We start from the raw sequence: 17,288 nt of genomic DNA, 5'->3' as shown, positions 1-17,288 counted from the left end.
AGGTGAGAGACTATAATAGAGATAGAATCATAAAATAAATATGAATTGTATCATGGCAACTGGAACCAAGGTATAAAAAAAATGAAACGAGATTTTGTTTTCAAAGACTTGATTTAGTGTTTGTCATAGATTGGAATCTGGATATAGAATCATTGAAGTTCATTTATTTTGTTGCTTTAAAGTAGAACTCTATTTGATATAAATTTTATATGTGTGTGATTATGAAATATTCTATCTCATAACACCAGCCTTGAACTTTTTGATGGAAAGAATATGGTGGGCCTTTTTTTGAAGCTGTGTTTTTCAAGAAAAGGTTGACTTCTTATCATGGTGCTAGAAGAAGGTAATTTTTTTGTTTGCTTTTTTTTCCAACCCCATTTGTCACTATGAGCTTTAAAAAATTAAGTGTGGAGGCTTGGACTTGCTAAATATTTTGAAGGTAAATGTTTTTATTTTCTACATCAAGCCATGAGAAAATGAAAGAGGCATATAATGTAGGGGATAAGAAAGCTCATTTTATTATTTCTAAGTGGGGTTAGTTTATCAGGCTTTGAGAACTTTTTAAGAATTCTTGTAATTAAGCAAAGGCTTGTTATGGTTTAGATTTGGAGATGCATCACTAATGTTAAGTTTGCCTGTGTGTATTGTGTTTTCCTAAAATGCACATCCCTGAATTCTAATTCACTTAGGAATCTTGCACTATGGATGGCACTGCACCAAGGTCTTGCATAGTAGTTTGCATTCTTTTCTACTCATTCAGGATTTAATGTGCCTATTTTAGTCCATGAGGACTTATTTTACTGAAGAAAAAAATGCGAAGTTGTTTTTAAGCCATACTACAGTCGTGGTTTGAATTTCAACTAGGTGTAGCTGGGAAATTAAATGAAACTGTTGAGAAAGTGTTTTTGTTTTTTTAAGATTTTATTTATTCATGAGAGACTAGAGAGAAGCAGGCTTATCGCAGGGAGCCCAATGTGGGTCTCGATCCTAGGATCCCAGGATCACCCCCTGAGCTGAAGGCAGACGCTCAACTGCTGAGCCACCCAGGCGTCCTGAGAAAATTTTTTTTTTTTAAAGATTTTATTTATTTATTCATGAGAGACACAGAGAGAGAGAGAGGCAGAGACACAGGCAGAGGGAGAAGCAGGCCCCATGCAGGGAGCCCAATGTGGGACTTGATCCTGGGTCTCCAGGATCACGCCCTGAGCCACCCAGGTGTCCCCTGAGAAAGTTTTTGAGGGATATAAAACACAGGAGTTGATGGCCCATGTTCACCAGTCTCTTCTGTGATAACTGTGTTTTAACAATAAATCAGATTTTAATAATAAGTATGGCTTACTGATAATACATTAATTATTAATAGATAATAATTAAAGATTTATCAGGAATTAGGATAGTCACTGTGGCTGTTTTTCCACCCTTATTTTCAAGATACGATGCACCTAATGAGTACCTGCTTTCTTCTACATACAAAATATTCATTGTCAGTAGTATAAGTGGTTTAATACAAGAATTTTTGTGAGCCCAAGATAGGGAAAGTGTTTGTTAGGACATTTGACTGAATATATGTTCAGATGGACTTGAGATACTGGATTTTCCGTGTTTGAATTTCTGGGTGTGTTGACTATGAATAATCAGTGATTAATTGATGATCCATATTTGTAAGGGTCCATATTTGTAAGGGTCATAAATTAATGGTGAGAAGTAGTGCAGTGTGTAGAGTATAGCCTTGAGAGCTAGGCAAGAAGAATTCAAAGCCCTTAATTGGTGGCTTGTACTTGACACATTGACAAAATAGGTGTGTTGACTTAGAATTTGGTTTGGGCTCCACCGATTTTGGGGTATTAGGAGTGATAATTCTACTTTTCTGTCCTTAGAGTTTGATATTCATTGAGAGAGAGGCAGAAAAGTCAGATGGAGCTCAAAGTCACAGTTCAGTGTGATGGTTTTGTTGGATTAGAGGATGTGACATAGATCTCTGGCCTTTTACAGTTGGGCTTCCCAGTATAATCCCATTTTTAGAGTTTGAGCTTCTGTTGAGGAGAGTTTATGTATAGAAAGCAAACACACATATCTGAATTGCTTCCTCACACCGAGTGGGCCCTGATGGCAGGAACAGAGGTAGGCCTGTTGTCTGCCTTTGAAAGGCAGGTCCACTTATGCCTTGGGCATGGAAGAGCTGAAAGGAAAGTGCAAGTTCCTCAAGGGGGGCAATTTTTTTTTTTTTTTTTAAAGATGGTATTTATTTACTTGACGAGAGAGAGCAAGCTAGAGAAAGAGCATGTGTGTGGTGGTGGGGGTCAGAGGCAGAGGGAGAAGCAGATTCCCTGCTGAGCAGTGATCCCAGGACCCTGGGATCATGACCTGAGCTGAAGGCAGACACTTAACCGACAGAGCTGCCCAGGCACCCCAAGGCAGGCAGTTCTTAAGAGAAAATGAGAAGGAGACTGAAGCAGGTTTGTGTGTGTGGTGGAGAGAGGATAGAAACTTTTCTCCAAATGTTTCGGAGATGGAACTCCTTTTACCATGAAGCCATAGGAACTGTCTGCTTGAAGTTACTGTAAATTAGTTTAGTTTCCCAAAGGAAATATTGAACCTCCTCTAACATTAGTGGTCAGTTCCCTTGCTTTTAATCCTAAAATGTCAGTGGGAAAAAAAGAACCCCTATCCTGTGCTCTTGCACATTTGAAATATATTAGATGTACTATATATAGTGTTTTGCTTTTTTTGGGTCAGAGAGTTGAATAATCTGAGGAGAGAATAAATAGGTTCTGTGGAAGGTTTCAGGGACTGTAATTTTTTACTGTGACTACTGCAAGGAGCTGGTATATGCTATTAACTGCTTTATTAGTATAAACGTTATATGAGTTATGAGTTATACCAGTTATGTGCTCTTGGAGTATGGTCCTGGACACTGGACAACTAACTGTTGGGAAAGCACATCTGGACAAATATCTAGAGTGTGCTTTTTTTTTTGATATCTAAGGAGAAAGTAGCTGTGTTTCACTGAGGGGTCACCCTGGTTTGAATCTACCTTTTTGGATTCCAGTTGAAATGTATGGAACACAATCTGAGATTAATTTAACCATGCAGGTTTGCTTGCCTGGTCCTGTTCAACAAGGCAAATCTTTCACACTTATGGCAAGAACCTTTGCTACTTGGATAGTGTAATAGTAGAGGAAAATAAAAGATACAATCAATTTCTTAAAGTCTAATCTTGATTACTTTGTTGTAGGTTATCAGAACCCTAGTTGTTTTTCTTTTTTTCTTATTTGTCTTTTCCTTTGTTCCTTGTAAATATTTTTTTGCAGTGACAACCGTGAAGGAGAAGGAGGTAAAACATAAATCAATTTTTTTTTTTTAATCTTACAAGCATCTGGCTTGAAAATACATGTAAAGGATTGGGGAACTATGAAAAAGAAATTGAAAGTATTCCAAAAAGAGTTTTAATTTTTAAAAAAATGAGAATTTTACATTTCCTTACTATTTACTGGATGCTTAGTTTGACCACTTGAGTCTTTAGATTTTGAAACATTTTCTTTCTCAAACTGAATTTAATGTTAATGTATTTGAACTTTTTATTGATGCCTCATGAGGTACATTCTTTTTTTGTGGCTAATCTTACTTTTCTTCATTTTCAGCTGATCCCATTAAGATACTGATGCCATCGCTGTCTCCTACGATGGAAGAAGGAAACATTGTAAAATGGCTGAAAAAGGAAGGTGAGTGGGTACATTACTAACACCTTGTGTTATTTCATAGTTTGGGATTCTTTTCCAATCAGGTGTATTGCACAACACGATATAAATCATATCCTCCACTAAGTTTGTTTAAATAAACTTTCCCCATGGTAATACATAATGTAGCAAAGGTTTTCTGGGTTTGGCCTCTGTCTTTTCACAAGCAGAGAATGGTAAAATATTTTGAGACATTTGTTTTAAGTTTTTATACTTAGCTTTTAGTTTCAACATCATAAACTTGTTGATCCCCTTAAGTTCACTGTGGCTTTATGATGATGCTATTTATATATGTGTGTGTTTCCTGAAGCAAAGCAAGTTGATTATAAATTTTATTGACAAGAACAAATAAGCATAGTAAAACTCTCAAAAGAAGAGCAGTAGACAAGGATTCTAGCACAACTCGATAGTGAAATGTATTATATTTCTATCATACAGAGGGGCAGAGGAACAATTCATGTGAAGGCATCTGAAGAAGGAGGCTTTATATTTCTCATGGCTGCTTTTTCCCCTTTTTTCCCCACCTCTGGTCATTGCCAAATGTGTCAGAGTAACCTTCTCCCATGCAGGTATTGACTGGGGGTAGCTTTTTCAGCACTCGATACAACCATCTTTCCCTGTGCTTTACTCATTGTGCAACATGTTAAACTTTTGTGGAAGAAAGAGGATGAATCTCTAGTCCCTGTTAGAGATTGTTAGATATACAGAAAAATGGAGCAGATGGTTCCCTGTAGTCTTTATTATACTTCAGCTTAAGAAGTGGTGAACCAGGTGTTAAAAACAGAATGAGGGGAGCCTCATTTAGGATGCCATGTCTGATTCCAGAGAGTAGGCCTAGTAAGGACTTGTATGTGACTCACCAGGCACAGAGGTCATCCAGACAAATGCTGCTATTGAGTGGTCCAGTCCATTGCTTTGTAAAATAACATTGAATGAGTTTAGGTAGTGGGCAAGAATTCAGTCTAACAGTTATGCTGTGATTCCAGGAGAGAGAGCCATTCATGGTATCACTTTTCCCAGTGATGACAAGTATGGGGACTGGGAAGAAGACTACAGATATTTACTTCTGAACTGTAGCTAAATGAACTTGAGAGTTTAGGAGAAGGCCTCAGTTCTTTGAGGGAGACTGGGATGCTAGGAAAGGCAGCAAGATAGATTACAAAATGGACCTCACAGCAGGAGCTTGGGACCATGGATTAGACCAGCATGGAGGTTAGGAGTATGATACAATGAGGCTATCCAGATGACTATGACTCTTGCTGTGCAAGGTATCATGTCTAGTTGGAAGCATTACTTAATTTTGTTCCTCAGGGAATATAGCTTGGTATGTCTTTCTCTTTTATGACTAGCATAGTAATTGGAACACACCTGGCAACATAAGTGGTTGATCAGTAAATATGTTGGCAAGGGAAGAGTAAGCCAAAAGCAAGAAATGTGACGGATGAGATACTATTTGACCTGGACCTTGTAGAATACATGGATTTTGTTTGTTTATTTGTTTTTTAAACAGTGAGAAAAGACACCGTGAGTAATGTAAACACTTTGGCAAAATCTTGAAAGTGAGATGTTATGACATATATTTTGGCAATAGTAGGTAGTTTGGGCTGGATTAAGGCATAGTATGTGTGTGAAGTCAGATAGATTATAGGAAGGATCTCGAATACCATTTGTTAGCTTATCAGTCTGTAAGGGTCCTTATCCTAAAGCCAAGGTGTATCCACACTCATGATTATTTTATAGGAGGTGATTTCTGTGTGCTTTCTTGAGTCTTGTTAGATTACACTGAATGGAGCAGGCCCTAATGGCACTCTGATATCAAGAGCAAACTATAGATGATTTAAGTAGTCCCTTTTGCTCATTCACAATTCCCTGAGGACTTTGGGTCAGTATGACCATCGAATTAATGAGGTAAGGCTTCTGCTCACTACTGGATAGAAAATTATAAAACAAATTTCTTAATAGTAAGTAAAGCTTAAATACAAAAAAAGGGGAATCATCAAATGCTAGTAGCATCCACAGTGATGAGTGGGAGTTGGAGTCATGTGCTCCACTGGGCCTGAGATAAAAGAAGAATAAATGAAATTAGGGCCGGGATTTTTCGGGGGTGGGGGGGCGATAAAAAGAATTAGGTTTAGGCTTGGATGTGGTAAATTTGAGATGTTTATTAGACATTGAAGTGAAGGTGTTGAATGGACAATTGGTTTTGGATTTGAAGTTCATGAATGAAGTCTGACTCGGAGATAGAAATTTGAGAGTCATCAGCATATGGATGGAATTTAATGCCATATGATAACAAGCAGATTCTTTTTTTTGATTTAGGATCTGTATGGAATAAGAATGCCTACTTCCTTGAAAATATGCTCTCATAGGCCTGTCCTCATGAGGCTTTCAGGTTTACATTTAGAATACTTGCATTTTCTGGGAACCCACAGCAGAGGTAAAGTGGTTCTGGGCTGATAATCTTCCTGAGTTACCTGGCAAAGGCCATTATTATGGAAGGACACAGCCTCCAGTCCAAGCCATACAAGATTCCCAGATAAAGTTCCACTTACAAATAGTTCACAATATCAAATTTAGTAACATACATGGAAGCAGTCTTTTAGGAGCAAAAGTCATGAAGCATATAACAAGCAGCAAGACTAAACCTACTAGAACTTCAGTTAATTGGAATTATTAGATACATGAAAATATATGTTTAAAATGACTAAACATGTAAGACAAGGAATGGAAAATCTGAAAAGAGACAGATATTCTCCAGAGAGTCTAGGCAGATTTGAAAAGGACAAACAGAACTTCTAAAATGAAAAATACTGTCTTTAAAACTAGAAAACGAACAACTCAAGGTTGGATTAAAGTTTGAGCAAAGAATTAGTGAACAGAAGTTGCTTGCAACTTAGTTTGCATGCAGCTTAGAGAAAGCAGTAGACAATATGAATAAGAAGTTGAGACATGGGGAATCAAATGAAAATCATCCAGTAATCCAGTAGCAAGAATTCTAGGAGCAAAAAGAGAATGAGAAAAAGGTAATATTCAAGACAAAAGTGCAGAGAATTTTCTAGAATTTGAGGAAGACATAGATCACATAAGTGAAAGAGCCAGTGCTTCATTAGGAAGCACTCTGAGCAATTGGCTCTGCATGGCTGCTATCTTTAAAAATAATTATCAGTATCTAAGAAAGTTTCACCTTTATAAATAATGTAATCAATTGGAGTCTATTTTTAGGTTTCTTTTTTCTGATGAATTACAGAGCTTTTGCTATTTCCACATTCGATATGACAGAGTGTTGGTGTCATTACATAATGATTCAGACACGAACAGCCTTTTCGGGTTATTATAAAAAGATTAAATTTTTTCACATTTTGAGGCAAGTAGATAAGAGGGATTCTTTGGACCACATTTATCTTTTAGACTTCTAGCTCACTGGCAACTGGCTCACTGGCAATCTGATAAGTTCTTCACATCCACTAGAATATGGAGACATATGGTCTCATCATCCTGTTCTTTTTTCCTTTTGATTACACTGTGCTGTTTTCACATAGGGTAAGCCAGGATGTGCTTAAGCCCCTGGAGCATGTTTCCCTGAAGGTTGCTCTTAAAATTGTGTTCTGCCAATTGAAGAGAAACATTTCTTTACTAATATATTGTAAATGAGAGTAATCTTAATTTTTGGTCCTCAGGAATTCACAGTATTCTTTAAGTTCACCATGTTTATGATTTCATTGTGAACTTTTGAGCATGACTTACTTTTTTCATTAACATTTATGTACAGTACAGTACATTTATGTGACTGTATGTCTAAGTTTGGTGCTTGATACGTTTCTGATAGCTTGGTTCAGTCATTCTGTATTAAAGACATTTAAAATCTTGCCTCAAACTATGCTATTTTCTCTTATTAGCTGCATTTTAAAAAAATTTGATCTTGAGATCTTTTTAATGCATGGTCACTCTTACTTGAAACAATTAGTTTAGACCTTCAAACATTAAGAGGATTGAATTTTTCTTCATAAAGAATAGTGATATCTAATTAGAAGTCTAGTTTATTTTTAAGCAAAGGCTAATGATTTGATAACCTTTAATGGATAGCAGTTCGGTCTTACAGACTTTAAATGTTTCCTGAAAGTTGGAGACTCTGTAATTCACAATTACTAATGTCATCGGGGGAAGGGGCAGTTAGGGGTGTGTATGTTTTAAGTTAAGGTGATAAAGATGCAGCAAAAGGAACTCTGGCCTGGGAATCATGGTTTGTCCTTTGGGGTTCCCACTCTGCCCTGAAATATCCGGGGGTGAGTTGAACTGGTTGAAATCTAAGGTATATCCCTGACTTCAGAATTCTATGATAACTCAGTTTTGTTTTGTTTTGTTTTGTTTTGTTTTGTTTTGTTGAAGTCTTGATAATATGCAATAATATATAAATTTTTCCCATCTTTGCTGATCTAATGAATGTTGTTAGCGAAGCATTTTTATAACAAGTATTACAATACCTAATTTCAGTCTGGGGTTAAGAAAAGAATATGGATTATAAAATTTGTGAAGAAGACACAATGATAGGTAACATGCACAATGTTAGAATCTCTTGAAAGGTGAACTGAACTGTAATTCCACATCTTTGTTTACAAGTGTGTTATTTGGAGAGAAAAATGTGTTTCAGATATTTTCAGTTTAATTGACATGGATATAGCTTATTTTTTCACCAGTTGAAATAATCTGCTAAAATGACAAAAGGAAGAAGACATTTTGGTTCCCCTCCTTTGTGAGCAATTACTTGAGGGTATGAAAAACATTGTTTTCTTTCTTGAGCTATTTCAGCGCATACCATGAAATGCTGGAACAAAACTAGGTTGAGGCAGTATGGCAAGTACGTACTTAGTTCCAGTACTGGAACATAGACAAGGATGTGTGTTGTCAGTGATATTTACGGCTCTTGATGTTTTCCCTCAGGGACTGTCATTTTATGTGGACGTTCCTTCTGTCATGTGACTGGAAATTACGACTATCTCAGATAGTTTTTGCGTAAGTCTTTAGACTGTATCTCATTGTAGAGTATAAGATTCTGAAGTAAAGCGTTTTGAGGGAGTTTATCAGTGTTGGAAGTGTTATCCGTAGGTACCATTGTGGTGCTGTAATGGGTCTGGGTTCTCCTGTAGAAGAGCTCTGATATCTGTTATTTCTGGGGATTTGTATCCATGTTGGTGGTGCTAAAATGGAAAACTTTTGAAACATGCATTTCATAGGTAGCTTCACCATTTTTTCCAGTATATTACAATTTTAACAGCTTTATTGAGATACCGTTTACATATTGTAGATTTTGGTGATTTTACATGGCACAATTCCATGATTTTTATTTTTAGTTAAAGTAGAACGAGTGGTGCAACATCACCAAAATCCAATTTCAGAGCATTTCTGTTACTCAGAAGATCCTGGATGCCTGACTGCAGTCACTTCTTTCTCCTATCCCTAGTGTGATCTGCTTTCTGGCTCTCAAATTTTGCCTTTCCTGGGCATTTCCTGTAATGGAATCCTATAATGTGCCGTCTTTTGTGACTGGCTTCTTTCATCTACCATGTTGTAGCCTGTTTCAGCAGTGCCTTCCTTTTATTGCTGAACAGCATTCCATCTGTGCTTTTTTACATTTACTGTTAATATTTCTCTTAGGTCAGTATTTTAGAATTAGTGAGTGCAATTACTGATTGCCGATGGAAAGGTTCTCTGTCTGCCCTGTCCCATATAGTGGGAAATCCCTAGACGCGAGTGTGTTGAGCACTTGAAATGGGCAACATATAAAATGTAAGGGGTCAGAAGGATATAAGGGAGGTTAACTTTGACCAGCTGTTCCCTTCTCAAACTGCTACTCCTGCCTTTAACCCTCAGGGTAGGACCTCACATGGCCTAGGAACACAGTTGCCTGGGGTTTTTGATTGTGCAAATAATATTTTGTGTTTGTGTGATGAGTTGAAAAGGGTTGGCAAACAGTGACTAGGGGCCCCTGGTCTGTCATCCCACACTACAGTAAGCCCTGGTTGGGTGGGATGGCCATGGCCTGCTTATTTGTACTCTTCAGTCCCATTAAAAACTTCTTGAAGCAGGTCTGTCTGATTTTACTATTTTTTACTATACTGTCTTGTACAGTGTCATTTACCTACTTACCTAGTATTTGTTGTGTAAACAATTGAATTATTTTTCTCAAATCTTAGCTGCTACTATACTTCAACGAAGCACTAAGAAGAGGTTTTTTCCTTTAATGTTCATGTAGGTGTGATTTTATGTGGTTTTACTGATAAAAGCTAGCTCGCTCCCACCACTACCACCATATACACCTTCTCAATAAAGACTTTTGTTGTTAATTTTTGGCAGGACCGAATTATTTTGTTAAAGTCACAGGATGTGTTTACTTCATAAACATGACCATTGTGTTTGATCAGGACTCTACTTCATAGGCAGAATTTAAAAAGAGAAAGGGAAGCCTCTGTAACTCCAGGCCTCAGCTCCGGCAGCCACCCATCTGGACAAAGGAACCAACGATGATGCTGGCTTCGGTGCTGGGGAGCGGCCCCCGGGCGGGCCTCTGCTCTGGCCCCTCCTGGGGCCCGCACTCTCGCTCCGGGCCCGCTCCACCTCGGCTGCTGACATGCGCCACAAGGAGATGGGGCAGGGACACTGCAAAGCTGCCATCTCTGCAACATGGCAGCTCCGGAGCCGTCTGTCACCTCACATCATCCATGATGCTCGGGCCTAGCTTTTCGGCCTTCTCCTCTAGACGCCAGGTTCTTTGTGGACAGCACCGTGTCTTAACATTGTGTTAACAGTGCTTAGTATAATGTCTTCTATACTAATGTTTGCTGAATGATCTGTTTGAAATGACAGTATGGGTTAGGGAGTGAGAATGAGTCTTGGTTCTTGATGGTCCTCAATAGCATACCTAATGTTTTTATCTAAAGATGTTGTGAAGTGTTTTATTTGAAGATGTATGTGATGAGTTATTAACCTAACATTTCCAGTTCCATGATCTTTTTTCTTTAACAGCTGTGCATTCAAAACCTTCCTGAGAGAGAGATTAAGTAATTTGGTGAAGATTGCTTGCAAGTGTCAGAGCTTGGAATCAAACCTGTGTCTGAGTTGGAAAAGTTCCTTGTAACCACTCTGCTTTGCATCTTTTCTCAATTATAGCACCAAATTGTTAAGGCCAAAACTGAGGCTATTTAGAGTCATCATGGCTTATTATTAGACTCAAAATTTTCTTGTGATATTTATATTATGTTTGATTACTGATAGCTAGAACCTTAGTTTCATGAAATTAGGGGTACTGTGCCCTTATATAGTTAATGCAATGTTTTAAACTTTGCTCTGGTTTCTGGGGAAAGCTCACTGTATAATGGATCGACCCTTCTCTGTGTTTCTTTCCATTTTCTCTCTCTCGACATTCTCATATAACTAATCTATATGTCTATGTTATGTGAGTAGGTGTACATATAATTAAAACACAGAAAGGAAATAGGCCACCAAGATATTTACTGTTAGAAGCATGCTACAAATCAAATTTTAGAACCAAATGAAATACAAGCGATAGTTTGATGTATACCTTATGATGACATGAGGATTTGTGAAATTACTGTAGTTTTTTTCCTCAAGTGTTTTAATCTCAAACTCATTATATATGAAGCACTAGTTGGAGTCCAGGGTAATGAGGTAGAATGTAAAACACTTAAGAGGTGTCTTATTGCTGTGTGAAGAAACTCATAGCCTGGTAAAAAGTAGGAAAACCCAACTGAAAAAAACAAGTAACTGTAGCAGTATAACATTTTATAATGCAATTTGTGATTCATTTCAAATTAATTACAGCTGTTGTAGGAATTCAGGAATAGGAACAAAGTCATTTAGGTTGACATCAATGGTTAATCTGGTTCGGTTTTGTGTGTGTGTGTGCGTTTTATCTATGGTTCTTAAAGGGTGTTTAGAATTTGCAGGGGGTGAGCACAAGTGATGAAACATACTGTTTTCTTATGGACAGAATTTCTAGGTGTTAACTATGAAAACATCTGTCATTATAAAGAAGTGTGTAAGATGATATAATCTGCTTTCTCTGTGTGACATACAAGGTTCCTTTTTGGTCTGATTTCTGCTTACCTCACCAGCCTAATCTCTCATTGCTTCTCTCAGGTACTATTAGCCAGCTCCTCCAAAGTTTCCTGTTCTCTTTTGCCTCCTGGGCTTTGGGTATGTTGTGCCTTCTGCTTGGATCACTGCTTCTTTACTTGATTGTCTTCTTTTCATCTTTTCAGGCTCAGATTTATATATGTATTATATATAAATATTATGATGTTTATGTTTATATTATGAGATTTATATATAATATGTATATAATATACATAATTATGTAAATGTATATATTACTTTTTAGGAAGCCTTTCACCTTGCAAAAACTAAATTAGATACCCCTCCTGAATGTTCCTATAGCATCCTAACTTTATCTAATCCCACCATAATTTCTAATTTGTCACTAGGAAGTAAGCAAGCTTCTTGAGGTTAGAATCTTAACTAACCACCTCCACCACTACCACCACTCCTGTATCCTCAGTGTCCTAAAGCATTTTTAATAAATATCTGTTGAGTAGGAAAATCTGTTTGAGGTTAGGCCAATAATCACCTTGTAGGTGTTCCGTAAATATCATCTAACAGATGTGTTTATTTCATTAAAATAGTTTATATTGACAGTTCTAAACTGTTTTAACTGAGATAATATAACCATCTATGTCACCATCTTGGTATACAATGAAATAGTTTCTGTACAGTGAACTTTCAGAGCATATTTATCTTAGCATTTTAGATTTTCCTTTATGTCTTTTTATTGAGTGTGCCTATGAATACTGCTATACCAGCCGTTTCTGGTGTATGTGTGAGGGAGTGTATTTGTATGTTACATGCTTTTCTATACCTGTATTTTTATCCTGGTTTGTTTTAGGTCTGTCTCTTGTAAGCCACATTTATCCAGATTTTATTTTTTTGTATTCATTTTGATCATTTCTGCTGCTTTTAGTAGGTTGTTTTAATCTGTTTACATTTATAACAATGACTGATACATTCAGACTTATTTCTATAATTTTGGTATGGCTTTTTAAATTTTTTTTCTTTTCATGTGCTTGTCTTCAGTTGGATAATAGTTTTTATTTAATTTTTCCTCTGCTTTGTGGAATGCTGAAGATTATATTTCTGGTTTTTGGAGGGGTGTACATCAGTAAGTATTTTGGATACATAGTTAATTTTGCCAATATCTAGAGTTCTTAAACATTTTTTGTGCCTATTTATATCAAAGTCCTTAGCATGCTTTACCCATCAACTAAACATTTCCTTATCCAGCTTATGCTGTTTTTAGAGTTTGAGTTCTACATTTTTTTTAAACCCTCAGAAATTAACTTTTAAATGATTCATAGTTACCGTTCTATCAATTTCTGTAGTAGCTTGTTTCATATAGTCCATGGGTCTCCTCTGTGTCCATTTTTCTTCTTGATGAACTGCATTTTTTAATAGCTCATTAATAGATGGTGAATTTTCTTAGCCTTTATATGTCTCAGGAATCCTTTTCCTTTATTTATTTGTTTATTTTAATGAAAGGGAGGGAGGGTGAATAGGGGCAGAAGGACAGAGAGGGGGAGAGAGAGGATACTAAGCAAACTCCACCCCAGAGCAGAGCCCATCCTGGGGCTCAGTCTCACAACCCACAACCCTGAGATCATGACCTGAGCCGAAATAAGAGTCAGACATATAACTGACTGAGCCACCCAGGTGCCCACTCTTCCTCCACTCTTGATTGATGGGTTGGCTGCATATAAAATTCTAGATAGTTACTTTTCCTCAGCTTTTCCCTCCATTGGCTTCCGACCTTTATTACACCTTCTGAGAAGTTGGCTCTCTGTCATTCCATCGAAGTAATCTGGTTTTTTTGTTTTTTCTTTGTTGTTTTTGTTTTTCCTCTGATAGCTTTTAATATTCTTTTTATTGTATGGAATTTCACTACAGTGTATCTAATGTGGATTCATACAGTCTGATACTTTTTTTCTGCTAAATTTTTTTAGTGAGGTATAAATTGCATAAAGCATAATAAGCTCAATTAATTTTTACTTGCACATATAACCAGGTTACCACCCCCAGTCAAGATACAGTTATTTTCAGGCAAGCTACAAGGCTCCCAGTGCCCTCTTCTAGGCAATACATCCTAGGTTACAATTATTCTAAACTCATTCAGAGCTTCTTCATGTTGAGGATATGTATTTCTTTTCCATTGTAGAAAATTATCAGCAATTTTCTTTTCATGTATTGCTTTGCCACTCTTCCCTCCAGTCTTGCCCTGGAAAATCCATTTGACAGAATAAACATTGCAGCTTCTGTCTGTGTCTCTTACTGCTCTCTTCTATTTTTAACCTTTTTCTCTGCCTGTAGTAAGTTCAAGGTAGTTCCTTAATGCTGCCTTTAATTTACTACTTCAGTTCACTATGTCCAGTCTAGATAGTACATCCCCATTGTTTCTTTTTATTTCAATGACTATATTTTTCATTTCCAACATTTTCTAGTTTTTTTCTTCCTATGTGATGTCATTTTGTTTCATTTCTGTACATTGTTTTTTATCTCTTATTCTTGTGATGGATCTTTTATCTCCGTTTTGTATTTCTAAACATCCTCAAATACTTATTTAAAAATCTCTGAGAGGTTGCACTCAGTAAATTGCATCTGAAACAAATTTCTGTTTCCATTATTGGTTTTTGTGGTTTTCTTTCTTAGCATTAAATTTTTTGGAATGTTTTTGGAACTTTGTCATTTCTTTTTCAGCAGAAGGCTTTTCATTTGTGTTTCAGTGTCTTCCCATCCACCTCCATTCTCACCCTCTCCCCACACCCAGTCTAGGGATTTTGCTATTGATTTTGGAGATATCCGTAGGTGCAGTATAATGGAGCCAGAGGGTGGCTTGGCTCAGATCCTGGAATTGAGGTGGTGGTTTTATTCCCCACCTTCCTAGACCTACAGTTCTGATTAAAGTCATAGTCTAGTCAACAGGTCTTGATTGCCGCCTCTGTCAGCCTCCTGTTATGAGTGGGGGCACTGACCCAGCCCGAGCCTTAAGGGGAGGTTCTGATTTGCATCCCTGTCTTCAGCAAATCACTTAGCTCTCTTTATTCCAAAAGAAACTGTTGCATTCTCCCTGCTAACCACCCCCACCTGTTTCTAGATCCAGAAACAGCTAGTCAGGTCTTGCTTAACATTTTTGAGTTTCCATACTGCTTCTGTTGCACAGAAATGTTTCTTATTTGACCTCAGTTGTGTCTTTGACATTGTCTGTCTTTGTTTAATATGCCTTATTATTTATGTTTTACAGTGCCAACAGGGTTTCTGAACTTACCCTACAATGTTAACTCAGAAGTGCTATTAATTGTAAAACTTTTCTCTTTGTGGAATAATAGTCAAAATATATTAAAAAGAAAGAAATGGGTCCAGAATTGATTTGTGGATGAAAATATGCATTTGTTGCTATTGTTTCTAAAATGTGATTTCATTTTTAATACCTGCTCAATGATCTTTTGTAGTTTTTTTTTTTTATTATTATAACAAATGTAGTTTATGTCCATTATAGACCTTTTGGAAAATAAAACAAACCATACATAAAGACACATACAAGCACATACTTACGTAGTGAGAATTACTTATAATTCTACAACCCAGAGCTAGCTACTGAATATTTTGGTATTCATTTTTCGTGTTTTACGTACTTAACACACACTCCAGCCCATATACTAATATTCATATTTTAAAAAAACAAAACAAACCCAGTCTTGTTTTGTAGGTGAAGCTGTGAGTACTGGAGATGCCTTATGTGAAATAGAGACTGACAAAGCTGTGGTTACCTTAGATGCAAGTGATGATGGCATCTTGGCCAAAATAGTGGTAAGTTTTCATTTTGATTGTCTTCCACGGGATGAAGATCTCTAACATGTGAAGTTCCTTGAATTAAAGTCACCTTTTATTTTTAATAGTGTATTTATAGTGTTGTGTTATCTGAATCTACATAGTATATTTTTAATTCAGATGTTTAAAATATTCTAGTCTGAAGGTCTGATAATAGCCAGTGATGATCAGGCAACATAGAAATATTTCAGCCATGACAGAGGTGCTCAGTATTTTGGGTTCCCTAGTGGAAAATGAGAACCATTCTGGCCTGGGAAGGGAGAAGGCTCTTTGAGGGAGAATTTGAAGACAAAGCAATAGATTAAAGCTTAGAGCTAGCAATTTCTAAATATGTAGTTGGTAAAATCAGAAAGAAAGAGTGTTTTAGTCTTATCACATGAAACCAAGAAACCCTATCTTCGTCTATCCCCAGGATTCCCAGGATTAGAGAAGTGTGTAAAGTGACCATCTGTTCAGCTTTTGTTCTCTTAAGTTGTCCTGTGCAGGTTCTTGTGTGCAGGTTTCATAGCCACATTCAATGGCCCTGTCCAGTTCTGACTTATCCTTACAGTTTGGACATTTTTGTAATCATTTAAAAATGTACCAATATAAAAATATATGTTTTAGAATATTCCACATACTCGAGTATAGTTGAATGTCTTGTCTGTTGGTAGTATATTTTCTGTTTTGTGAGCTTTTTAATGGAAAAATAGGCTTGTGGGTTTAGCAAGACCAAAGTAATTTCCTTTGCGATCTAAATTTAAAAATATGCAGTAATTTTAAATACTCTTCTCTGGGTAATCTTTACTTTATAACTGATTTAAAATATGGAGCTATACCTTGATCTGCAATGGTATAGCTAGAAGCAGAAGCCATTAATACAGACCTTTAGTCAAAATATCTAGCAATAAAAGAAAGGTTAACAGAAGAAAATGTGGAATATCATGTAGCTGTTAGAAATTGTTTCTAGGAAAAAATGTAATTTCTTTACATGATGTTATACATCAATAAAAATTCAAAAATTTTTTGAAAAAATGCATTTAAAATTGTGTATGGGTAATGATTATAATCTCATAGGATTTTAAAGAAAAATATGTATAGAAAAGATTAGAATAAAGTTATAAAAATGTCAGTTGTTCTTGGAAGATGGAACTAAATGATCCTCCTACCCTATATTTTCTATTTTACTGTATTGTCTAAATATTCTATAATAGCTATTTTGTTTTTATAATGAAATAATTAGAATTTATATGAGAATTGAAATGCTAAACCCTATTTAGGGTTGCATGGTATATTCACTGATGGATTATGTTTCTTAACTTCTAGAACATGTAATAGTATGTTATAGGAGCTAAGATTGTAGGCTCTGGAGTTACCCCACTGCCTGATTCATAGAGTTAATAAGTTCTGCTGGTTATTAGTTATGTAATGATTGGCAAATTCTTTTTTTTAAGGTTTATTTAATTTAGAGAGAGAGCACAAGCAGGGGGAGGGGGTGGGAGAGGGAGAGAGAGAATCTCAAGCAGACTCCACACTGAGTGTGAAACCCAACGTGGGGCTCGATCGCACAATCCTGAGATCATGACCTGAGCCAAAACCAAGTTGGACACTCAACCGAGTGAG

General features: G+C 36.6%; 1 protein-coding gene across 7 annotated transcripts in view; it reads left to right on the top strand.

Annotated features, from left to right (window-relative positions):
* Window positions 1-17,288, top strand: part of PDHX (pyruvate dehydrogenase complex component X) — a 174,637-nt gene that overhangs the window by 11,560 nt on the left and 145,789 nt on the right. For all 7 annotated transcript variants that reach the window (XM_041723350.1, XM_041723352.1, XM_041723348.1 and 4 more), the window contains exons 2-3: window positions 3,642-3,722; window positions 15,565-15,665. In XM_041723350.1, the coding sequence (XP_041579284.1) occupies window positions 3,642-3,722; window positions 15,565-15,665 (182 nt within the window). The remainder of the gene's footprint in view (window positions 1-3,641; window positions 3,723-15,564; window positions 15,666-17,288) is intronic.

This window comes from Vulpes lagopus, chromosome 11, assembly GCF_018345385.1.
Source record: "Vulpes lagopus strain Blue_001 chromosome 11, ASM1834538v1, whole genome shotgun sequence".
NCBI classification, from domain to species: domain Eukaryota; kingdom Metazoa; phylum Chordata; class Mammalia; order Carnivora; family Canidae; genus Vulpes; species Vulpes lagopus.
The sequence above is the reverse complement of the archived record's forward strand: the minus strand, read 5'-3'. Positions and strand labels throughout refer to the sequence as shown.